General features: G+C 36.2%; 1 protein-coding gene across 6 annotated transcripts in view; it reads left to right on the top strand.

The window, feature by feature from the left end:
• Ophn1 (oligophrenin 1) overlaps nt 1–26089 on the top strand; it is a 336803-nt gene that overhangs the window by 220181 nt on the left and 90533 nt on the right. For all 6 annotated transcript variants that reach the window (NM_001313754.1, NM_001313755.1, NM_052976.4 and 3 more), the window contains one exon: nt 25908–25992. In NM_001313754.1, the coding sequence (NP_001300683.1) occupies nt 25908–25992 (85 nt within the window). The remainder of the gene's footprint in view (nt 1–25907; nt 25993–26089) is intronic.

Genomic DNA, 26089 nt, shown 5'->3' with positions numbered 1-26089 from the left:
ATTTTATTTTCTTAGTTTCTGCTGTAAAAGTTAAAACTTCTACCTAGATTTAGCACAATTGGTTTAAATATTCTGTTTGAGTAATATACGCAAGTGCTACTTTTCTTTGCCTGGTTTCTTTCCAGTTTTTTCCTTTTTTGGTTCTATTTTTGCTATATGTGTTCTACAATATTGTAACTACAAACTACATTATTATAATATGAATTATTATAATTAGTATAATACAAATTTTACAATTTTTATATCTCCTGAAAAAAACCCCTGAAGGATGGAGAGCAAGAAGATATTTACAAAATATGCTATATTAAAGATTCCAGTTAGTTTTTCTTGATTCTTTTCATTTTTTTCTGTAGATTCCCAGTACACATTTCTCCCTGACCCACATATATTTATTCTGATATTATTGTGAAATAGGTTTTATTTTTTAATGTTTTGGGTCTAATAGTCTTATAGTTTATATAATTTGTCTTTAAGTCAATTAACCAGAAAAATGTGTTTATATTGTCTTTTGTCATAGCCTTTATTCTGAAAAACAAAAAAAATAATAAAATAAAACAAAACAAAAAACCTAAAAGCAACAACAACAACTTCTTTGTTTTGTATTAGTCAATTTGAATTGTTCTATCACTAACTTTTACTCACGATAATGGTTGTGTGTGTAACAGCATAAGAGTGTGTGGATGCACATAGTGCAGTGTGTGTGTGTGTCGGGGGAAACTTTGGCAAATGTAATCTATCTTGTTTTTGAGATGAGCCAGAGCTCATCCATTTAGCCAGGCTGGCTGGCTGCTCACCCCTCAAACTCTAGTCTTCTTTCTTGGTGCTGAGATTTGTGACTATGTGACCTGGCTTTTTATGTAGGTGCTAGAGCCTCAGGTTTATTTTGAAAGCCCTTTACTGACTACGACCTCTCTTGCGCTCCAGCATCAACATTTTTTTTTTAATGCTAGTAACAGAATTCTGTAACTTATTTTGTTTTCAAAATAATCTTGATCTCCATTTTGCCATTTTGGAAAGATAGATTTGCTTAGCATGCTATCTGTGTTTTAAAGTTATTTTTTCATTTGTACTTACTTATTTTTGTTTAATTTTTTGGACACAAATCAGCAGGTTCCTTTATACTTCCATGTAGTATTTTGTTTCAGTTGGTTTTCCCCCCTACTCTACTCCATTCCTTGCCTCTTGAAGTCCATTCCCTACTTAAACATTTTTGATCCCTAGAAGTTCCCTTCCACTTTGATGTCATATGTGTTCTATCACACTTCCCATGGCCTGCCCTCAATGCTTGCTCTTGCTCTTGATGGGAGATTTCTTAGTTTCATGCACTATTCATATTCACCCCTCTTTAAAACAAAACAAACAAAAACAAACAAACAAACAAACAAACCCAAAAGCTTCACATGTACAAATTAAACACTTAGACAAACATATGATACAGAAAATGTTGTATATGTTATTCTGGGCATGGGTTACTTCACTCAATATAATCTTTTCCAATTCTATTGACATACCTGCAGACTTCATTTCATTTTATAGCAGAATAAAATTCCATTGTATGTTTGTACCATATTTTTATTAGCAATTTGTTTATTGATTGACATCTAGGCTGATTCCATTTCTTGTAAAGAAAACAATAAGCAAGAATGTGGAAGGATGTCTGTGATATGATACAGAGTCCTTTGGGCATATACCCAGGAGTAATATACCTGGGTTATATGGTAGTACTGTTTTTAGGTTTTTGTTTGTTTGTTTTTTATTTTTGAGCAACTTGACACATATTTCAAAGTAGTTAATATGTAGTATATATATATATATATATATATATATATATATATATATATATATATATACGCACACATATGTGTATGTGTGTATTGTGTTGTGTTTTATAAATAGACCAGGATATGCTTTATAGAGCACAGTGAGGTAGCAGGGGTACATTGGCAGACCATGCTGAGGCATCCCTTCCCCTGAGGTACCAACCATGATAGGTATAGTGTAAAATAGAGTTTAGGGTTTAGGAAAGGAGTAGAGACAGAGAAACAGAGGCAAGAAGAGAAAAGAGCCCAGCCAGGATCATGTAGAGAAAGTGGGGGGAGAGGAGAGAGAGAGAGAGAGAGAGAGAGAGAGAGAGAGAGAGTGAGTGTGTGTGTGTGTGTGTGTGTAAGCGTGAACAAGCAGAGAACTAGAATATATACCAAGCCAGGCCTTCCTGGCTGTTGCCAGGTAAACTGTTAGGCAGAACCTAGAAGGAATGCTAACAATAAGTAACTTCAAAATTTAAATACAAAAATAAAAATCTTACTAATCAATAAGTGGATTAAGGCACTGAACAGAAATTTTCCAAATAGATACAAATGGCAAATAAATATTTCAAAATGTATGTGACATCCTTAGGCATCAGATACAAATAAAAACTGCTTTGTGATTCCACCACACTCAAGTCCAATGGCTAAAATTGAGAAAAGAGACAAGAAATGCTGGCGAGGAAGTGAGGATGGTTGTCTTCCATCCATTTGACTGCAGATTTCATTTTTTTCTTAACAGCTGAATAATGTTCCATTATTTCAAGGTACCATATTTTCACTAACCATTCTTCAGCTGATGGACATCTTGGCTGTTTCCATTTTCTAGCTGTTACTAATAGAGCAGTAGTGAACACGAGGAAGTGTCTCAATAGTAAGATGTAGAGTCCTTTGCATATATGTCTTAGAATGGTATAGCTGAATCTTGGGGGTAGACAAATTTTCCGTCTTTGAGGCGCCTCCACACTGATTTCCATAGTGTCTGTACCAGTTTGCACTCATATCAGCAATGAATGAGCGCTCTCTTTTCCAAGCATCACTACCTGCACGTGTTATCATGTTTTATTGACTTGGTCATTCTGTCCAGGGTAAGATGAAATCCTAAAATAAGATGAGTACTTTTAAATGTTTCTTAGCCATTCTTAGCCTCATCTTTTGAGAATTGTCTGTTTATTTCTGTACTTTATTTTTAAATTGGGTTGTTTTCTTGACCTGTTATTGGCCTTAGAACTACTATTGGTGTCCTGTTCAGAAACTCCTTCCCTATGCCAATAGGGAAAGTCAAGCCCAGACCTTACTTTCTCTTTCTCTTTACTTTCTCATGTTCAGAGTCTAGATTTTATGTTGTTTTTTTTTCATCCATTTGGAGTTGGGGTTTGTGCAGGCTGGTAAATAAAAAAATCTGTTCTCATGTATGTTAATCTCTATACAACCATCTGGTTTGACTGACATCATATTTCAAAGATGCTGGGGTTTTTTTCTATGTATTTTTGGATTTTTGTCAAAAATCAGGTGTTCATATGTGTGTGGGCTTATGTCTTGGTCTTCAATTTTATTACACTGATTACCCTGCCTATATTTAGGGCAATACCATGTAGTTTTTGTTACTATTACTCTGTAATAAAAAGAAATCTGGCATGGTGGTACCTTCAGCAATTCTTTTGTTATTTAAGATCGTTTTAGCTATCCTGATTTTTTTTAATGTTTCTCTATGAAGCTAATAACTGTTTTCCCAATTTCTGTGATAAATTGTGTTGGAGTTTTTAAGGGGAATTGGTTGAATCTGTAGTTTGCTTTTGGCAGGATGTCCATTTTCACAATATTTATTCTGGTGATCCATGAACACAGGAGGCATTTCCATTTTCTGATGTCTTCTTCAATTTATTCAGTGTTTTTTTTTTTTACTAGTCTTTCACTAGCTTGTTTAGAGTCATCCCAAGAGGTACTGTTTCCCTTTCTTTCTCAGTCTGTCATTTGCATATAGGAAGACTACTGGTTTTTGTTTATTAATTTTGTTTCCTGCCACTTTGCTGAAAGTGTTAATCAGCTGTAGTCATTTGCTGGTAGAGTCTTTAGAGTCTTTTAAAAATAATTTATATCATCTGAAAATAAAGATATATTGCCTTCTTCCCTTCATATTTCTATCCCTATGATCTCCTTCAGTCTTATTGATCTAACTAAGACCTCAAGCACTATATTGAATAGGTATGGAGTGAGTAGCAATCCTTGTCTTGTTTCTGATAATTTTACTGGAAATGCTTTGAGTTTCTATCCATATAGGTTGATGTTCATTGTAGATGGACATGTAATAAACTGTCTTTATTATGCTGAGGTATGTCCATTCTATCTGTAGTCTGTCTAGGACTTTTATCATAAAGGTATGTTGGATCTTCTCAAATGCCTTTTCTACATCTAATCAGATGATCATGTAGTCTTTGTATTTTTTGTCTGTTCATGTGGTAGATTACATCAATTGATTTATGTATGTGGAGCCATCCCTGCATCTCTGGGATAAAACCAACTTGATAATGATGGATAAACTTTTGGAAATATTCTTGGATTTGGCTTGCAAAATTTTTTTGTGTTTTTGCATCTATGTTCCTAAAGGATATTGATCTGTCATTTTCCTTTACTACTACTACTACTACTACTACTATTATTATTATTATTATTATTATTGTTTGGTCTTTGCATGGTTCTGGTAGCAGGGTAATAGTGCCTTTATAAAAAAGATTTAGGAAATGTTTCTTCAGATTTTATTTTGTTAAATAATTTGAGGAATTTAGACTTTAGTTCTTCATTGAAGGTCTGGTAGCATTTTGCCTTGAATCCATCTGACTTTTTGGGGGGTTGAGTGGTTAATTACTGCTGCTACTTTCCTAGGGATTATGGGCCTGTTTAAAATGCTTATTTGATCTTGATTTAAACTTGGTAGATGGTATACATCAAGATTCATCTATAATTTTAGGTTTTCCAATTTGGTGGAATATAGATCTTAAAAGTATGTATTTATGATTCTCTATATTTCCTCAGTTTCTGTCTGCCTTTCATCTCTAATTTTACTAATTTGGATCTTCTCTGCATTCTTTGGTTAACTTTGTAACAATTTGTATCATAGATACTCTCAAAGAATCAGCTCTTCCTAACTTGATCTTTTATATTGTTTTTGTTTGTTTTTATTTCACTGATTTCTGCCCTGAGTTTATTTCCTCCCATCTATATTGTCCATGGGAATTATTTCTTACTGTTTTTCTAAAGCTTCCAAGTGTGTTAAGTTATAAATGTGAAAATTCCCCAGTTATTTCTTTTATGTAGGTACTTAGTGTAATGCTCTTGCCTGTTTGAATTGCCTGCATTATATATCACAGCTTTGAGTGTATTGTATTTTCATTTTTATTAAATCCTAAAAAGTGTTTACCTTTTCTTATTTCTGTCTTGTTTCATTGATTTGCGGTTGTTAAATTCCCTGATTTTTGCATATTTTCTGCCATGTTTTTCTCTTGTTGCTGTTATTGGTAGCTAGCTTCAGTCCATGGTTGTCATAAAGGCTGCAACATGTTATTTCAGGGTTTTATATCTGTTGAGACTTGCTTTGTGCTCTAATATGTGGTCAATTTTTGAAAAAATTCTATGGGCTACTGAGAAGCAAGTATATATTTTTTGGTGATTGGATGGAACATTCTATAGATGTCTGTTAGTTCCATTTGATTTATGACATTATTTAACTCCAGCATTTCTTTGCTTAACTCTTCTCTTGGGGACCTGTCTATTGTTGAGAGTGGAGTATTGAAGTCTCCCTCTATCTAAGGATCAATATGTGATTTTAGCTGTAGTGGTGTTTCTTTATTTATTATTAATTATTTTATTTGTTTACATCCCAAATGTTGCTTTCTTCCCTGAACCCCCTTGGAGAGTTCTTCCCCTATCCACTTTCCACTTTGTCTCTGAAAGGAGGGTGCCCATAGGGCATAAAGTCTTCAGGATTAGGCACATCCTCTCCCACTGGGGCCAGACATGGCAGCCCTCTGCTACATATGTGCTGGGAGCCATGGACCAGCCCATGTATATTCTTTGTTTGGTGGTTCAGCCTCTGGAAGCTTCCAGGAATCCAGGTTAGTTGACACTACTGGTCTTCCTGTGGGGTTGCCATCTACTTCACTTCCTTTAATCCTTCCCTTAACTCTTCATTGCAGTCCTTGACTTCATTCTAGTGCTTCGTTGTAAGTATCTGCATCTCAATCAGCTGCAGGTAGAGCATTGGTAGTATTTCTCTTATGAACTTGAGTGCCCTTATGTTTGGGGACATACATGATAAGAATTGCAATATACTTTTGGTGATTTTTTCCTTTTTCTAGTCTCTTCTGAATAATTTTGGTTTGTAGTCATTTTTGTGCAGATTTTAAAATGGCTACCCTGGCTTGATAATGGAGTCCATTTTCTTGGGAAATTTTTTCCATTCTTTTATCTGGGGTGATGATATCTGTCCCTGGTGATAAAGTGTCTTTCTTTGATACAGCAGAAGAATGGGTTATTATTTTATTTTGTTATTATTTTTATTGTGGTATTAGACTATTAGTATTTAGGCTTATGAATGAGCAGTGTTTATTATTTCCCTTGTTTTGTTGTTGTGGTGTAGGTTTTCACTTTCTCTTTTGACTAACTGTTCTGTGGTATTTATTCCTTGGGTCCTTTTTAATGTAGTTATTAACTTTCTCTCTGTACTGAAATTTTTCTTCTAGTGCTTTCTGTAGATCTGGATTTGTAGATAGATAGTGCTTATCTTTGGTTCTATCATGGATTGTCTTTCTCCCTTTATTGTGATTGAAAGTTTTATAGAGTATAGTAGTATTGGCTGGCATCTGTGGTCAATTAGAAGATATAGAACACCTATTCAGGTCTTTCTGGCTTTCAGAGTCTCCATTGAAATGTCAGGTGTTAATTATAATAAGCCAGCCTTTATATATGACTTGGTCTTTTTTTTTCTTGCAGCTTTCAATATTCTTTATTTGTTCTGTACATTTAGTGTTTTGATTAGGTGTGCCTAGTTTCTTTTGCGGTTTTTCTATTTGATATTCTGTATACCTTTGTATTCATCCTTTTCTTTTGGTTGGAAAGATTTTTTTATCTATGATTTTGTTAAAAATATTATTTCTGCCTTTAACTTGGGTTCTTTCTTCTTTCTTAGTCTATTATATGTAGATTTGGTCATTTCATGGGATCACAAATTTCCTGGGTATTTTGTGCTGGATTTTTTTTTTTAATTTAACATTTTCTTTGACTGAGATATCCATTTCTTCTACCATTTTTCAACACCTTGAAGTTCTTTCTTCTTTGTCTTTTAATATATTGGTGAGGCTTATTTCTGAGGTTTGAAATTTTTATTTCATTATATTTCAGATTTATTTTATTGATTTCACTTATATCCTGCTTTAATGTTATTAATTTTATTATATCATTCAACTGTGTTTTCATAGTCTTCATTACAATATTCATTAACATCTTTTTAAAAGTCTTTGAACATGTCATGATTGCTATTTTGAAGTCTTCATCTTGTGCTATGGATAAATTGCTTTTCTCGGGCCTTAATACAATAGGGATTCTGGAAGAGGCAGTACATCTTGGTTGTACAATTTTGTGTTTTTGCACTGGGATATAGGTACCTTGGAGGTATAGTGTTTAAAGTGTTTCTTGATATGGATATCTTATCTCATCTTTGTTGAATTGATTGTCTTTGGTTTCTGTTGCTTAATTGTGGGAGCTGTAAGGTCCCTGGTAGATGTTGGTGCTGTGTCTCATCCAATGTAGTAGGTGTGAGGTACCTGGTATAGATCTATTCTGTTGGTCAGTGGGGAGTCACAAAGGAATGGAGTTGAGCTAGAAAGAAAAACTGAGATGAGTAGTGGGAAACAACTTAGGGACCTGGGTGCACAGCAAAGATAAAGTTCACAGGAGATGAAGAAGGGAGCTCCTGTGGTCAGGCTGAAGCAGAACTAAGGGCAAATTGGGAGACACAGAATGAAAGACAGGGAAGGAAGTTGAAGGTCCCCTACATGAGTCCCTGTCTAGTGTGGTAACTTTGGATCCCTGATAAGGAATAGGTTCTGTGAGTTTGAGGTGTCACAAAGGACTGGAACTTAAAGAGTCCACCAGGAATAACTAGAGGAACCTTGTATCTACACCATGAGGTTGAGTACCTAGGGCATAGGAGTGGGCTGGGAGGAAGGACTCCTGTGGGTTGGTAGCACCAGAATAAACAGTAAACCTAGAGGACCCTAACTACTGTATTAATTCTAAAATCCACTAGTATTAAATATATAAAGTGTTTGAATAACTAACATGTATATGATGCATAGTTGAACTAAGTCAAAATGGTAGCATCTTTCACAGTGATGCATCTTCCTACAGCAGGACATTTAATTATATTTCTTTTCAAATTTTTATCTTTAAATATTTTTATTCTTTGATAATTGTATACATTTGTACAATGTATTTTGAGCATATCTATCTATTGCTACTGCCCTTTAATTCTTCTTAGTGGTCCTCTAGTTTTTCTCCCTGCTTTAAAAATAATTTTCTCTATTTATGAATTGGATAGTGCAGTAAATGATTCATGAGGCTCTTTGCATCACTATTTCAGAAATCTCTCTTTTAATTTGGTGAAGTCTTTGATATAGAAACATTCTGTAATAGTTTAATCAGTCTTTCCAAATGACAATAAGGTTCTTTTTCTTCTCATTCTGTGTTTCTTGCATAATTACATAGATTTTACTTTTACTCATTCGTGTGTCATTGTGGTATAGGTGCACAGCTTTTGGAGTATGCCCAGATGTTGCTGTAAATATTATTTGGGGATTTCTATCCCACCTTAGATCATTTAGTTCCCAAATAAAAGACACAAAACCTTAATATTTAAAATAAGCCTTAAAGCCCTAAAGCTGGCCGGATATCAACCCTCTATGCTATTTTGTCTACTTTCCTGTCAATAACCCCAAGATATCACTTGCCCATGGTGACTTCTTATCTCTTTTTCCTCTCTTTTATTCCTCCTTGTCCCTGCTTCAGACCCCAAGCCTGGAAACCAAAGCCCCACCTACCTCTCTTTGGCTCAGCTATAGGCTGTAGACATCTTTATTAACAAATACAGGGGATGAGGTTTATACAACAAAAGCTGGTATACCTGAGGATCTGTACATCTGGGAGCAACCAGGTCTAGAGTTACAAAATTTAGCATTTGATAAAAGCAACATCAAAGCAACCCATCACACCCAGGTTCTGCCTGCCAAATGCCCCTTTATATGCTCATCTTCCTATTTTACATTTCCACAGATTCAGTACGTATTTATTCCAATCCTTATATCCTTTTGGAACACTTTCATCACAGAGACCCAGTCCACTATTTTAAGAACAACACCGCCTCATCTATTTTATCACCTCTAAATCGATGTCATCCACTTTGCTTTTGTTTATCCTTCCTTCTGTGTCACTAGCACTCAGGCTCCTCAGAGGGGCTTCATCAGGTTTGTGTGTTGTGAGATTCCTAGAGTCATTTGATACTTCACATATAACTGATGCTCCCACCCCATCTTTTGTGGGTTTGTTTGATAATTATGGAAGCGAGGGCCTCATCCATGCTAGGCACATATTCTACTATTGAATGTTGATACCCCCAGGGCATGCAGTAGACTTTTAATACATATTTTTAGAATGAGTAAATGGCTTAGACTCTGACAATTTTATGGATCTGGAGACCAGAGCTGTCCAAAAGGATTTTCTACAAAGATGGAAATATTTTTATCCATGTTCTCCAGTACGATAGGGACTGGGTTATTGAAGCCATCAAAATCTGAAATGATGCCTAGTACAGCCGGCTTTTTAAAATATTTAAATTATAATCGCCAAGTGTGACTTTTGCCACTTTAAGGGCATAGTTTCAGAGAGCCATCTACCTGTCTTCACGGGGTTTTTTCAAAGCTTATTTATTTTTAAATTTTTTTTAGAGTCATGAACAAAGTTTATTCAAACAGAAACATTTTATTAGAGCTTAAAAGAAAAACTCTAAGGCAGACAATTGTAAGTCTCAGCAGCTGCCGGGAAGAGGAGAATGAGAAATGGACCTCCATGTGGAGGTCAGCCACATGGCAGGCAGTAAGCCACATAGCAGCAGAGGAGCTTTAGGGAAAGCATGGAAAAGCCCAAAGTACCAGAAAAAAAATACTTAAATTTTAGTTACCATCCAAAAGAAAGAGGCTAAATAAATAAATAAATAAATAAGTGGGATGGATACGCTTTTTCATTTAGAAAGGTGGACAGACTCAACATAAGCTCATGGTGTCCTGTGGAGCCCATGTTAGAGAGTAAGAAAAGGTTGTATTTATATTCATTCAGCATTCCTATATATTCTATGTGCTCTAGGTCTTTAGGGTCCTTATAGAAATTCCCTTTGTTCATAGTTATTGTGAATAAACAGGCCTGGAATTCTGTGAAATTCTCTGCTGATGATAATAGAACTTTCTAATTTTGGCCTACTTCAGAAAAAGAGCATCTAGTTGTCTCTCCATTACTTGTTTCATGAGATGCTTCATGAAAATATGGACTTTGCTGTATCCAATATAGTAGTTTTCCGAAATAAATGTGCAACATGTAACATATGGAAGAATTTTGAAAATATTATACCAACAGAAAAAATGTGATAAAATATCTGATGGTGGGCTAAGACTATAGATCATTTATTGATTACTTGCCTACTGTATATGGAGCTCTGGGTTTGATACCCAGCACCACAAAAAAAAATCAAATGATATAGGCTTGCTTGTAGTTGTACGAACTTTCTTATTTGGCTAATCTACAGGGAATGTACATTAGTGGTAGTCTAGGGTAATGGGAAATAAGTGGATACTATTACTAAAGGGTCTAACATTTCTTTCCTTTCTTGAGTGTTGACAGCACCCTATTATAGTCGTGTGTATCCAACTTTAAAAATATACTTAAAACCTGTCAATTACAACCTTAGATATGTTTGTGTTCACACAGTTTTTTAACAACTACTCCACTCTTGCTAAGTAGATCTTAGATTGCAATTCATATTTCTTAATAGGGTCTTACATGGTCCAGTCTGGTCTTGAACTCACTAAATATTAGAGAATGACCTTAAATTCCCAACCTTCCTGCCTTTATTCCCAAGTGTCAGTATTAAAAATGTGCACAAATGTGGTGACATTATATTTTGAACTAACCTTTTTAGTTCTTGGTACTACTAAGGTGTTTATTTGTTCTGTATATGATATGTCAATGCTACTTTATTAATTTAATGATAGGCATAGTATCATAATGGTACTTAGATGTCTTTATCTCCTAAGTTGAAATTTATTCTTCCTTTGTATTCTATGAATAAACAGGACTGTATTTGCCCTACTATACTCTCTACAGCATACACTGCTAAACCCTCTTTTTCTGCAATAGCTCGATCTGCTGACAGGTATCTGAACCTGAAGGCACAGGTACTTAGTGTGATGATTATATATTTCTGAATTCTTTTTTTTCTTTTTTTTAATTTTGTTTTTTTATTAGGTATTTATTTCATTTATATTTCCAATGCTATCCCAAAAGTCCCCCACCCTCTCCCCCCTCCCCCCTCCCACCCACTCCCACTTCTTGGCCCTGGCATTCCCCTGTACTGAGGCAGATAAAGTTTGCACCACCAATGGGCCTCTCTTTCCACTGATGGCCGACTAGGCCATCTTCTGCTACATATGCAGCTAGAGACACGAGCTCTGGGAGGTACTGGGTAGTTCATATTGTTGTTCCACCTATAGGGTTGCAGATCCCTTTAGCTCCTTGGTTACTTTCTCTAGATCCTCCATTGGGGGCCCTGTGATATTTCTGAATTCTTATCATGTCCTTATTTACATGTAATTTGTGTGCTTTGTATTCCTATGTTAACAAAATTATACATATGCATGCATACATGTATATGGTCATTCATTAGTATCTATATGTGGCTGACTCCTTTCCCCTATGGATCCCAAAGTCTATGGATGTTGATATTCCTTGTATATGATAGCAAAGTATTCACATAAACCTATGCATGCCTTTGTTTATTCTTTAAATCATCTTTAGAATACCTATAATACGTAATATAGTTTAAGTCCTCTAGTAGTCCTGTTATATTGTTGAGCAAACAATGACAAGAAAGTAGTATACACAAGTCAATACCTCATGATTTTCCCACTGTGCACTTTAACATGCCTGTGCTGTCCTTGTTTAGTTCATGTTTAATAGTCCTATTGGTAAAACTTTTTAGCTGTAGCTTCTGACATTACCAGGTGATACAATGTCACAACAAGCTTTCTGATCCTCTGGCTCTTAAAAATGTTTCTGTCCTGCTTTCCACAATGATCCTTGAGCCTTAGGAGCAGGAGTTGTTGTAGATGAATCCATGGAGATTGGAGCTCCCAAAACTGCATTTTAATTGGCTGTCATTTTCTGAAATGATCTTCATCTGTTGTGAATAGAAATTTCTTTGCTGATGGGTGAGACTTCCACTTGTTTGTGGGTATAGTGACAAATATCTAAAATATAGTTAGGGATTTGTTTATTAAACTGGTGGTTTTAGATTCTCCTCCAGGATTCATGACCTCACTTGCTCTGGGTTTCCAGTACTGGGCATGATTTCTTTATTGTTAAGTGGGACTTAAGTCCATTAGAGAACTGCTGGTTACTGCCAAGGTATGTGTGCCACTGTTGCACTCTTAGGGTTATTGTGCTATGCTGGTCATATCTGTGGTTCATATGAATCATATCTGGCTGGGACTATTTAGTTGATTCGCTGTTTGGAAGTTCGTGAGTACCTTTTGATACGATGAAAACTAGTCCACAGGGGGGATGATTTCAGTTCAGTTCTAGCTCAGAGTCCTCTAGGCCCCAATTTACTTTTAATAGTAAACTCTTAATGAAATGGTAAGTTATACTTATAGTAACTATTACCATTATGTCTAGGCTTAATCTCTTTAAAATAATTATAAAATGACTACCATGTTTTAATATTGAATTATTTCTCATTGAAATAAAATTCATGTTTTTCATAAGTGGTTGAGTAGCACTTACTATAACATCATTTTTAAATAAGCAGTTGAGTAGTGTTTAATATAACATCAATGTTATACAACCACCACTATTATCTAATTTCGAAACTTTTTCATTGCTCATGAAAGTAAGTGCCATATCAGTTGAACGGTTCACTCATTCCCTTTCCCTATGAACCACTCTTTTTTTTTTTCAGTGTCTTTTTTAAAAATTGTTTTTGGGCAGGGTTTTCACTATGTAGCCCAGGCTTGCCTCGGATTCATGGCAGTTCTCCTGCCTCAGCCAACCAAGTGCTAGGAATATGGATATAAGCTACAAAGCTTGCCCTATTTCTGCCTTTGTGGGTTTGTCTTTTTCAGTATTCTAGATCTTGATGATTTATGTCGACAAAATTATGCCATAATGGATACTATAAGAAGTTTCTTTCACTTAGAATATTGCTTATGAATTTCATCTACTTATAAACAGCCTCAACATTTCATGTTTTATGACTGAACTAATAATGTCTGTGCATACTGTGAAAGTCCTACAAGGTCAAATGATTAAACTTCATGATCATGGAGAATTAAAATGTTACAGACCAAAGCCAAATTACCTTAGGCTATTTTTTGTTCTTTTGAAAGTCATTTATTTTGCACCCCTTTATTTAACCTAATATCTTTGTGACTACCAAAACTGTATTCTTAGCAGACTTAATTTCCACCAATTCAAAAGCTAAGAATGTGACCAGATAGCATCTGAAGCCTGTAAAAGATTTCCCTTCTTTGATATAATGCACCCGCTTGATGCATCCTCCAGTATATTTGAAGCTGTGAAGATTTATGACTTTCTTTGTTGTGTTATTAACAATAACCTTATAAAACTGTTACCATATTGTAACTTGGTATTTAAGGTAACCAAAAATCTATATTCTTGGTTCATGGTCACTCGTATTTGACTCCAGAAAAAAAAAAAAACCCATTCTTTCTTTTGAGGTGAAAGTTGTGTTTTTACATTTACACATATGTCCATGAAGAACAGTTGAGCTAATTTATTCCTTTCAGTGCTGGTGACTAATGCTACATGAATGCATGTACTCATTGGCATCCTAGTTTTCACTTCATATAACATTTCATTATTGTATGTAGTGGTGTATGTGTGAGATATATATTTATAATTGTGTGAGTGTGCAAATGGATGTCAGAAGAGGATGGCTGGTGTCCTTCTCTATTCCTCTGCCTTATTCCCATCCTTTCCTTGAACCTGGAACTAGGTTGTCAGACACAGTCCAGAAATCCACCTGTGTGTGTCTACTGCCCATAGTTCTGGGGTTACAGGAACATATGTTTATATCTGGGTTTTTATGGGGGTTCTGGGGGGTTGAACTTAGATTTTCATGCATTTACAGCAAGTGTTATTATCTATTTAACTATCCTTCCCCTTTCACCATGTATCTAGGAATTGAATCGAAGAATCACATATTAACTCTGTATTTTGCTTTTTAAAATGACTTGCTAGTATTTTTGTATAGTAACTGAACAATGTATAGCTGGCAAAGATTCTCTCCCATTCCACTAGCTTCCTTTGGTTTGAATGATTGTTTCTTTAGCTTTGCAGAATCATTTTAGTTTTATGGGGGCCCAATTGTCAGTCATTGGCCTTCATTCCTGAGCAAATGGATCCTATTCAGAAAGTCTTTCCTAAACCCATATCTTGTAATAAACAATCTAATTTTCCTTAACAGTTTCAGTGTTTAAGGTTTCATATTGAGGTGTTTGATCCACTTGGAGTTGACTCTGTGTGTATATGTGTGTGTGTGTGTGTGATAGATATAAGTCTAATTTTATTTTTTTCTATGTATACATTAATTTTTCCCAGCACCATTTGTTGAAGATGTTGTCTTTTCTCCTGTGTTTGTTTTGGATATCTTTGCTAAATACTAGATGTCTGTAGTTATGTATCCTCATGTTTGAGCCTTCTATCTTTCTTCCATTGGTCTACATGTCTGATTTTATGCCAGTCTCATACTATTTTATTACCATAGCTCTATCATGTTTTTGGAAATCCTCTAGGATTCTTGTCTTTGTTACTCAAGATTGCTTTGGCTATCTGAGGCCCTTTGCAATTGTGTGGGAATTTTAGGATTTTTTTTTCTTTTTCTTTAAAGAATGTTGTTAGCATTGTGGTTGGGATGTCATTAAATCTATAAATTGCTTTTGTTACAATGGTCATTTTCCTAATATTAATTTTACTAATGGGCATGATTTTCTCCTCTTCGTGCCTTCCTCTTCTCTTGCTTTAGAGATCTAAAGTTTTCATTAGAGAGCACTTTCACTTCACTAGTGCAGTTTATTCCTAGATATTTTATTTTGCTTGAAGCTTTTGTGAATGGGAGTGTGTCTATGATTTTGATCACCCTTTGATTTGCTTATTAACCATTAGTATATTTTCTCTCCATCATTTTCCATGTTTACATTTTTCATGATAAAGTTAAGAGGTAGGATATATATGAAAGAGTATTATCGTAAGAAAAAGCACATTGGTAGAAAAATCTGAACCCTCAGGTTAATGGCTTCATACTACTGTGAACAGTGTACCTTATTGTTAATTTAATGCACACTGGTTAAAACTTTGGCAAACATCTCATAAATTGGATTGAAACATGTTCATTAAAGCCTGCCACTCAAAATATAATGATAGTTATTTTGACCATTTACAAGGGATTTGGAAAGGTTAATATATGTAAGTTATTGTTCACTGAATCAATTATTTAAATTGTATGCATTTTAAGTCTGAAGCTGCAGGTGTAAGGAGTTATTTTCTGGGGTGATTTTGGCAGAGCCTTTAGATTACAATTCTCAGCTATGGCTTTGTTATTCTTCACAGTAGTACTCCTGAATTTGAAGAATGTGCCAAGTAGCTGCAGGACCTCATTGTGTTTAGTGTTTGAGACATTTCATTGTTTCATTACAAATTTTCCTCAATAAAAATATTCAAATAACTTTTAGAAATATTAAAAATTTGAAATTATGATTGCATTCATTTAGATATGATTATTGTATAAGCTGTAGTGTATTCCTAATTTATTTCGATTTTAAAAGAAATAGAGAAAGCCTACACAAAGTATCAGGTGACCTAAACATTATTCCTACTGTGTACAGTGGATATTAGCTCTACATTTCTATATATTACCTCATACTCTGTGTTCCTTTGAAAGTTTTATCTCAGCCAAGTAAATTCTTAAGAATAAGGTGTTCCTGACTGGGGCAATGGTAGTGCACACCTTTAATCCCAAGCACTCAGGAAGCAAAGACAGGCAGATCTCTGAATTCAAGGATAGCCTGATCAACAAAGAGAGTTCAGGGACAGCCAAGGACCATTATACAGAGAAATCCTGTCTCAGAAAACAAGCAAGCAAATAAACAAACAAAAAAGAAATAAGGTGACCTCACTTAGGGTGATATCCTCCAGTTCCATCCATTTGTTTATGAATTTCATAAATTCATTGTTTTTAATAGCTGCATAATACTCCATTGTGTAAATGTACCACATTTTCTGTATCCATTCCTCTGTTGAGGGACATCTGGGTTCTTTCCAGCTTCTGGCTATTATAAATAAGGCTGCTATGAACATAGTGGAGCATGTGTCCTTATTATAAGTTGGAGCATCTTCTGGGTATATGCCCAGGAGAGGTATTGCTGGATCTTCCGGTAGTACTATGTCCAATTTTCTGAGGAACCACCAACCTGATTTCCAGAGTAGTTGTACCAGCTTGCAATCCCACCAGCAATGGAAGAGTGTTCTTCTTTCTCCACATCCTTGCCAGCATCTCCTGTCACCTGAGTTTTTGATCTTAGCCATTCTGACTGATGTGAGGTGGAATCTCAGGGATGTTTTGATTTGCATTTCCTCAGAAGCTCAGAATACCCAAAATACGATTTGCAAAACACATGAAACTCAAGAAGAGGGAAGACCAAAGTGTAGATACTTTGATCCTTCTTAGAAGGAGGAAAAAAATACCCATGGGAAGAGTTACAGAGACAAAGTTCAGAGCAGAGACTGAAGAAATGACCATCCAAAGACTGCCCCACCTGGGGATCCATCTCATAAACAATCACCAAACCCAGACACTATGGCAGATGCCAACAAGAGCTTGCTGGCAGGAGCCTGATATAGCTGTCTCCTGAGAGGTTCTGCCAGTGCCTGAAAAATACAGAAGTGTATGCTCACAGTCATCCATTGGACAGAGCACAGGGTCCCCCAATGAAGGAGCTAGAGAAAGTACCCAAGGAGCTGAAGGGGTTTGCAGCCCCATAGGAGGAACAACAATATGAACTAACCAGTATCCCCAGAGCTCCCTGGGACTAAACCACCAATCAAAGAAAACACATGGCAGGACTCGTGGCTCTAACTGCATATGTAGCAGAGGATGACCTAGTCAGTCATCAACGGGAGGAGAGGCTCTTGGTCCTGTGAAGGCTCGATGCCCCAGTATAGGGGAATGCCAGGACCAGGAATCTGGAGTGGGTGGGTTGGGGAACAGGGGGAGAAGTGGGGTAGGGGATTTTCGGAGGGGAAACTAGGAAAGGGGATAACATTTGAAATGTAAATAAAGAAAAATCTAATAAAAAAGAATAAGGTGCTCCTTATAATGAATGGTTTTGTAATGTCTATTTTATATAATGCAGATCTAAATGAATTTACCTTTTCATTCATTTCATCAGGGAGCCAAGGCCATTTAATTTTCATTTTCTTTCTTACATGTGCATTATTACTGATGAATCTCTTACTTGCTGGAAAAAACCTTGGACTAGGCCTTTAACTAGGTTAAGCAGTGGTAAATGGGGCGTGATTAGTTACGTTTTGTAATCATTTGATTTCTATTGGCAGCACTGGGAAACATATCCTTTCTGCTCAAATCAAATGGTACCCAAAAACCAGTATCCTAAACACAGTTATAGAGAACAGACCAGATGTGGCATGATATACAAGTTAGTGGTTAATTCCTCCTTTCTCATCTGTATTGGCTATAATTAACATTCTGTGTCTCTTGTTCCATATTTTCAATTAAATAGTTTTAGTTAATGTGCTGGTTGGTTTTTGTTGTCAACTTAACACAAACTGGGGAAAACTTAACCGAGGCAGAGTCTAGATAAGACTGGTCTGGAGGCATGTCTCTAGGGCATTTTTAACACTAGAACAGTTGGCTTACCAAATAATGAGTTTCATTAGGATGTTTTCATGTATGCCTATCATTTTGTTCCCCATTATTGCTTCTTTTTCTCTTTGTTCCTCCGACTATTAGTTGTTTCTTCATGTCAAACAGATTTTTTGCAGTTATTTTTTTCTGCATATATTGTTTGTTTTCCCCCATTGCCTTCTCGTTTCCCCTCTCTTCACACATATATGAGAAAACATATTTAACCGTTACTTATTCAACTTAACACGATCTAAAGTTCCACCCATTTCCCTGCAAATGACAGAATTCCAGTCGTCTTGTTCTATATTAGTGCCCTAAATCTCATTGCAAGTCCTTCTCTTCCATCACTGGCATTTTGACTCAATGACTTCCCTGTCCTGTTTTCCATAGAGTATCTTCTGGCAAGCTTCTTTAAAATCTTCCTCTTCATTACAGTTACAGTCAGAGCCCCGGTCCTTTCTTCTTTATCAGCAAGAGTGAAGAGAATAGGTTTTTGGATTGTCTTGCTGAGGGATGTTGCTCAAATCAGCAGCATAGAAACTCATTTAGACAACAAGTTGATCAGAGATCTCTGGTTCCAGGAAAGTGCAGCACAAATTGGATTTATAGAAGACATTAATTTTTTGATAGCCATGAAGCTTAATAAAATTGATTCCTAGCTCAAGGGTGGTAATTTGCCAACCCTGAACTTAAGTAGGAAATATCAAAACATGTATAAATCTCAGAAACATAATTTGACTAATTGAAGAAAGTTTCAGAAAGATTCATACATTTTATTACCATTTGGGTAGAGTTTAAAGACTTGAAACAAAATTGTGTGTGTGTGATAAATACTGACTTCATATTAACTAATGATAGTGATTGTCTCTGAGTAGAAAGGAACTGGTGCCTAGACTGCATCAATTTAATTATAGTATTTTACTATTTGTACAAGTGTCTGGGATAAATCGGTTATGAAGATATGATTAGCACATTTTTTTAAGTTTTTCTTCTCATGTTTGAAATGTTTTACAGGTCTTATTAAGACACCCATCATAAGTCAAACAAAATGTCTTTAGGTTGAAGCTGACTCAGATGCCATCTTTACCCCCTTGCTATTTATGGAAGCAAGTATTCTCTGTGGTAGAAAATGAAGTGTCTTTATGTCAACAGGTTGGAATCTATTCCACATGTATCTGGAAGCTATTCATACACTAGCAGTTCAGGATGAGTGATCTGGATTCTAACCAAGATGTAAGCTGGTTTTCATCAACCTTTATGTACTTACTTTCCTTTGGAAAATCATTGCAGAACTTCTTCACAATATATACACATTACAGTTACTTCTTTATGACCTTGTTTTCTATCATACTTATGTCAAGTTTTTATTCCTCTTGTGGATTCATAGACTCATATACAGACTCAGCTTGTTCTGATTAGATCCAATTATTTCATAATCCAATTGACCACTTCTATTCATCATGGAAGGCCATTCTCAGATTGGCCGCTGGCTATCTCAGCACTATGTTAGAAACCCTGGAAAGCATTGTGCCTTTCTAATAAATATGATGTTCCACATTCATTGTGTGTCTTGTGCCAAGATCAAGGCTTTCATGCTTTTTTGTTGACCTTGAACCCACTTAGTTATGAGTTATGGAATGATTCATATATTGAACCTCCAGAGGGTAGAATTTTTATTTTATTTTATTTACTGTATATTCTTAGCTCCTTGAAACAGTCCTTGGAACAGAATAACTACCTAATATATGCTGAATAAATGTGTCAATAATGACGTTATTCTTTTCAGTGGACACAATTTCATTGTGGTTTCTTGGGGGATGTTGGACTAGTCTTTTTGTTGTTGTTGTTTTCAAGACAGGGTTTCTCTGTGTAGCCTTAGCTGTCCTGGAACTCACTTTGTAGACAAGGCTGACCTTGATCTGAGAAATCTGCCTGCCTCTGCCTCCCAAGTGCTGGGATTAAAGGCGTGCGCCACCACTGCCTGGCTGGACTAGTCTTAATGCAGTTTAGATACCACAGTGAGAGAGTAAAACCTTCACAATTCTGAGTTTGTGCTTAATTAACTTGGAGTTCTACCATTTTTCTTCTTCCTTTAATTATAATTTGATTTTTGATTTCCCAGTGATTCTATTTTATTTTTCATAAATCCAAACACTTAAATGCTAACTTCTGTTCCTTTTAATAACTGGAATGTCTCTATATGTCTGTGCAAACTTTCTTCATATTCAGTTCCTATATCTTTGTCATTTCAGTGTTGAATTTAGTACGTTACACTGAGTCATCATTGCCTATGCTATAACATGCCTAGTTAGTTGAAATTCCCAAAGTTTAAAAAGGAAGTTGTATGTCTTCCATACCAAGTCTCCAAAATATGTCTTTCATATGTCTTGTAAGTCACCAAATCTACCTCCAGGTTTGGTAAGTAGAGAGACTGGCAAGACTTGGCATATAGTCATGCTCATGGCTATGATTTATTGTGGTCAAAAGACAACCCAAAATTAGCAAAAAGGAAATGTGTATGTGATCAAATACAGAAGAAAGAAGATACAAGCTTCCAAAAGTCTCCTAGCAGAGGTACCTGAGATACACTCAGTTCCTCTAGTCTTGGTTGTGATAGAACATGCAATATGTTGCATGGGGGAGATAATCAGATTCTGATATGCTAAGACTTTTATCAAGGCTGGTTATAATGCTATATTAACAGGTTGTTTGTTTCCAAGACAGAAGTTTGTAATACACTGAAATACTCATTAAATTAATTCATACTAAGCAATTGTATCGAGTTATAACTTTGTCCAGGACCATGTTCTCATACTGTATAATTTTGTACCTTGCCGGCATTTTCTTTTCAGATACTCTCAGTATGACCCTTGCAGTGTCTCATCTCTGGATAGACTTTTGTTAAACTTTTCCTTAGTTGAAGAACTTTAACTTTATTTTGTTGTTACTTGCTGTGGTGTTATGATCCCCCCACACCCTAAGCATATTCCGTTATCTAACTTTATCACTGACCATGGCTAAAATCCTTGCTCTAGAGCAGCCTTCTGAGATACTTCCTGTTCTACCATAGACATTACTGTAAATAGTTAGCATATAATTTTTTAAGGTTTCTCTTTATGGCCAGAGTTGGTTAATTTCCCCTCCATACAGTTAGGTTATATGTGGGAGATAAGTTATGACTTCAAAGAATATGGAAATATCTTGTTGTTAGCTGGGCATAGTGATGCACACCTTTAATCTTAGCACGTGGGAGTCAGACATAGGCATATCTCTTGAGTTGGAGGTCAGCCTAGTCTGCATAGAGAGTTCCAGGTAACCAGGGAGACCTAATGCAACCCTGGCTAGAAAAAAAGACAAAGCCAAAAAATACCTTGTTTACTGAAGTAGACTTGATAGTTCCAGAATTTTTTTAATGACCACAGATCTTCTCAGTAAAAGAGGACTTGCTCATTTAAATCCAGGGTAAAGGAACTTATCTATAACTCTGTAAACTTACCCAGAAAGTTTGTTAAATGTTACTCTTCAAAAAATAAGAGAACATAGCAAACCCACCCACAAATTTGGGGAAACTAAGCTATTTAAATTTGATATAACAAAAAGATCACTGCAAGAAAATAGATACTAAAAGCAGTATCTATCTAGACAAATTTATCTAGAGTTTTGAAAATTTTGCCATTTCCATTAGGGTACTTACTTGTATTACACATCTCTCTATAAACATATTATATATACATATATACATATATATGTCAAGTTGACAATGAAAAATAACAAATACTTGTAGTAATGGAAGGTATGGAGCCTGAACCGGTGATCTTCTATAATCAGGCTAGGCTATATCAGTGCTGGGGCTGAGACACCAACCCAGGCACAAAACCTACAACCTACAACCTGTCTTGCCTGCAAAATGTGTTGGGGCAATACCAAGGGGCCTCTCTTCCCTGTGATGGCCAACTAGGCCATCTTCTGCTACATATGCAGCTAGAGATATGAGCTCTGGGGGTACTGGTTAGTTCATATTGTTGTACAGGGGAATGCCAGGGCCAAGAAGCGGGAGTGGGTGGGTAGGAAGCAGGGTGGAGGGAGGGTATAGGGAACTTTCAGGATAGGATTTGAAATGTATATAAAGAAAATATCTAATAAAAAATAAATAAATTAAAATATGTGTTGGGGCAATGGTTGGTAGTTCAGAGCTTGTAGGAGTGGCTAACCAATGACTGATGTTACTTGAGGCTGAAGCCAGGAGAGGGAGCCCATACCCAACATTGCCTGGATGGCCAGGATCTGAAAGGATGGCTAAGAGACTTAGGGTAAAGCCAAACATAAAATATGGAGATTATAATTACACCATCCACCTTCCAGATCTTTCCTGATTCAATCCTGTCATTTATCCCCTTGTTTTGTTTCAAATTGATGGCCTCTCACTTAAATTATTGTTATATGTATATGTACATATTTACACATACACACATACACACACACAATGTAAATTCAACTTTCTTAGTCCATATAATGTTACATGTATATATGTATGTTTTCAGAGCTGATCATTTTGGTATTAGAAAGCAATTGGGGCTCTCTTCTCACATTCAGCATTTCTTACCAGTTCTTTGTCAAGGCCTTATGAGTTTCCCTCCTTCCATAGCATATCTATTGTGTCTCCTTGTTGGAGTGTTCTTTAGATATCCATGATGTTGAGACTGCCTTGACATTTCAAGGAGATGAAATCTCACAACAGACTTCCAATGTTTGGCTCTTGAAATTGTTTCACCCCCTCTCCCAAACTGATTGCTGAGCCTTAGGTGCAGGAGTTGTAGATGTGTCACTTGGGAGTAGGTTCCTTAACTGTGAATTTGGATGGATATTGTTTTTCTGCAACGGTCTCCATCTGGTGCAAAGAAAAGTTTCCTTGATGAGGGGAGGGGTACTGATAATACTTATCTGCGGGTATAAGGCCAAATATTTAGACCATAGTTAGGGATTATGCTGATATAGTAAAGTGGTGGCTGTCAGTTCTCCTCCAAGTTCCGTGGCTTTATTATTATTATTATTATTATTATTATTATTATTATTATTTTTAGCCATGGGCAGTTGACCAGGTTTCTGCTATCAGGCATGATTTCCCTCTTGTTGAACAGGTTTTAAATTTTAAAGAGATCTTATTTTTTGTAGGTTTTATATGCATATATATATATATATATGTATATATATATATATATATAGAGAGAGAGTTCTTTGATTTACAATGTAAGTTGCAAATACTAGAAGTCTGTATCCTAACTCATTAAACATTGTCATTTAGCAACAGGCACCTTGGTGTAAGGGTTGGATTGTAGTTAGAGTAATTGGAGCTAGGTACCTCACTCACTCTCAGCAGTCCCTCCTCCTCCTCCTCCTCCTCCTCCTCCTCCTCCTCCTTCTTCTTCTCTCTCTCTCTCTCACTCTCTCTCTGTGTCTATCCGTCTGTCTGTCTGTCTGTCTGTCTGTCTGTGTCTTTTCTGATGATTTCTTCATGCATTTGTGGTTTGGCATTTATCATTAGTTTTTTGAAATTCTTAGTTGTTCAGGTTTTTTTTTTTTTTGGTCTGCTCTTTATTCTCTCTTTTGTTTTCTTTCCCATTCCCCCCCCCCCCAGCACTGGGAACTGATCTCAGGGCTTCACACATGCAATAAAAACACTCTGCTACTGAACTACATCCAAAAATCTCTTTTTAATCTTTTCTTTTTAAGAATCACTTCTCAAGGTGATTCTTTTTTTATTATATATTTTCTTCATTTACATTTCAAATGCTATCCCAAAAGTCCCCTATACCCTCCCCTCGCCCTACTCCTCTACCCACCCACTCCCACTTCTTGGCCCTGGCATTCCCCTGTACTGGGGCATATAAAGTTTGCAAGACCAAGGGGCCTCTCTTCCCAATGATGGCTGACTAGGCCATCTTCTGCTACATATGCAGCTAGAGACATGAGCTCTGGGGTACTGGTTAGTTCATAATGTTGTTCCACCTATAGGGTTACAGACTCCTTCAGGTCCTTGGGTACTTTCTCTAGCTCCTCCACTGGGGGCCCTGTGTTCCATCCAATAGATGACTGTGAGCATCCACTTCTATATTTGCCAGGCCCTGGCATAGCCTTACAAGAGACAGCTATATCAGGGTCCTTTCAGCAAAATCTTGCTGGCATATGCAATTTTGTCTGTGTTTGGTGGCTGATTATGGGATGAATTCCCGGGTGGGGCAGTCTCTGGATGGTCCATCCTTTCGTCTTAGGTCCAAACTTTGTCTCTACAACTCCTTCCATGGGTATTTTATTCCCTATTCTAGGGAGGAATGAAGTATCCACACGTTGGTCTTCCTTCTTCTTGAGTTTCCTCAAGGTGATTCTTGTCACGTGTACATGATAACTTGCATAGCTTTAGATTCTGTTTTCTCCTCTTCATCTGTTTTTGTTTGTATTTCCATTTTAGAAATATCCATTGGCATTTCTTCAGACTCACTGATGTTTCTCTCAGCTCTGTTCAGTTCCTAAAGGCATTCTGCCTTCCCATTATAGTGCTTTAATTTTTAGCATTTGTTTTTATGCTTCTTGGATTTTGTACCTATCTTCTGTTTCATCTATCTCTTCTTTTACATTGTCCACTTTTGTGTATTATATAGCCCTTAATATTAATCACAGCTGTTTCAAATTCTGAGGTTATATTTCAAAGTATCCATATCAAAGTGTGGTTCCCATATTTTTCTACATCCTTCAACAGTATTTTCTCACTTTTTGAAAGCTAGACATGATGTGATGGATAAAAATAATGGAGGTGCATGTACCTTTAATATGAAACTTTATGTTTTGCTCAGATTACATTTGTGGTTTTGACTTTTCTCTATCTTAGGTTTTCCATAGAGGCTTAGTGAATTGTCTCAATCTTTTAGTCAGAATGGGTACTGTTAGTATGCAGAAGGCTGATTGATGTGGTGGTCGGGTGTTGTGGAGGGGGGAAGTATTCCATAACTCCTTGATATTTTGTCTTCTAGTGCACTGTACCCCTGGCCTGTGACTTTTCCCAGTGCCTCTCAGTTTATTTTTGATGTCCCCTTTTAGGAGGTACAGACTGGGTGTGGAGTTGAATTTTTTTTCAACTACCCAGTTCATTCAGATTGTGGTAAAACTGCAGTAGTAGAGTATGGTAAAATAGTTTCTGTTAAGGCCTCAAAGCGCTAGGTACATGGCTACTTTTCTTCCACTTTTACCAGAGTCAGGAATTTGTGGGGGGTTTTTCCTCTTAGAGTTCTACTCTGTAAAACTGATATCATTCTTAATGTAAAATTAAGAGAGCACCCAAACCCACAGGGTTCCTTAATGGGATTTGGGCAGTCAGTTAGTTTTGCCTCTGAAACTCAGATATATTGGGTCTTAGCAAGTTTTTCATTTACAGATTAGGTTTGCCTGTGTTGGTATTGGTTTCCATGGAGTTGCTACTCTCGAGCTTCTGCCAACAAGTGCTGACTTTGTAGCAGGCTGTTTGTCTTCACAGTTTTCCAGCGGCAGTTGTCTTTGCCATTGCAGAATTTTAGTAATCTGCAGTTTTTTTTCAGTTCCTTTGGCTTTTTTTTTTTTTTTCTCACAGGGCATTTAGAAGTGATGAGTTCCAAATTTCTTACATACTGGGCCAAAACACAAGAGAGTTTTTGAAAGTAGAATAGACTTTTTTTTTTTGTAAAATTTTGGTCTCTTGAAAATTCAATTAATCAATTATTTCTAATTAATATACTTCATTTTAAAAAAGAAGGTTACAGATAAGGTTTGTTGGAAGATTAACTGTTTTTATTGTTGTTTTGTTCTTCTCTTAGATCCAAAATGTCCAGGGGATGTTGATTTCCATAACAGTGACTGGGACATTAAGACAATCACAAGCTCTTTAAAATTCTACCTCAGGTATGCTCTACTTGAATTGGGATTTTGCTCTTCCTCATTGGTGAAATTTGTCTGGATAGAGATTGGAGTAGAGTCTTAGGTTCAGAAAGTTGGAAAA

This window comes from Mus musculus, chromosome X (assembly GCF_000001635.26).
Source record: "Mus musculus strain C57BL/6J chromosome X, GRCm38.p6 C57BL/6J".
NCBI lineage: Eukaryota > Metazoa > Chordata > Mammalia > Rodentia > Muridae > Mus > Mus musculus.
Note: the sequence above shows the minus strand (reverse complement) of the source record. Positions and strands in the feature narration are given on the sequence as shown.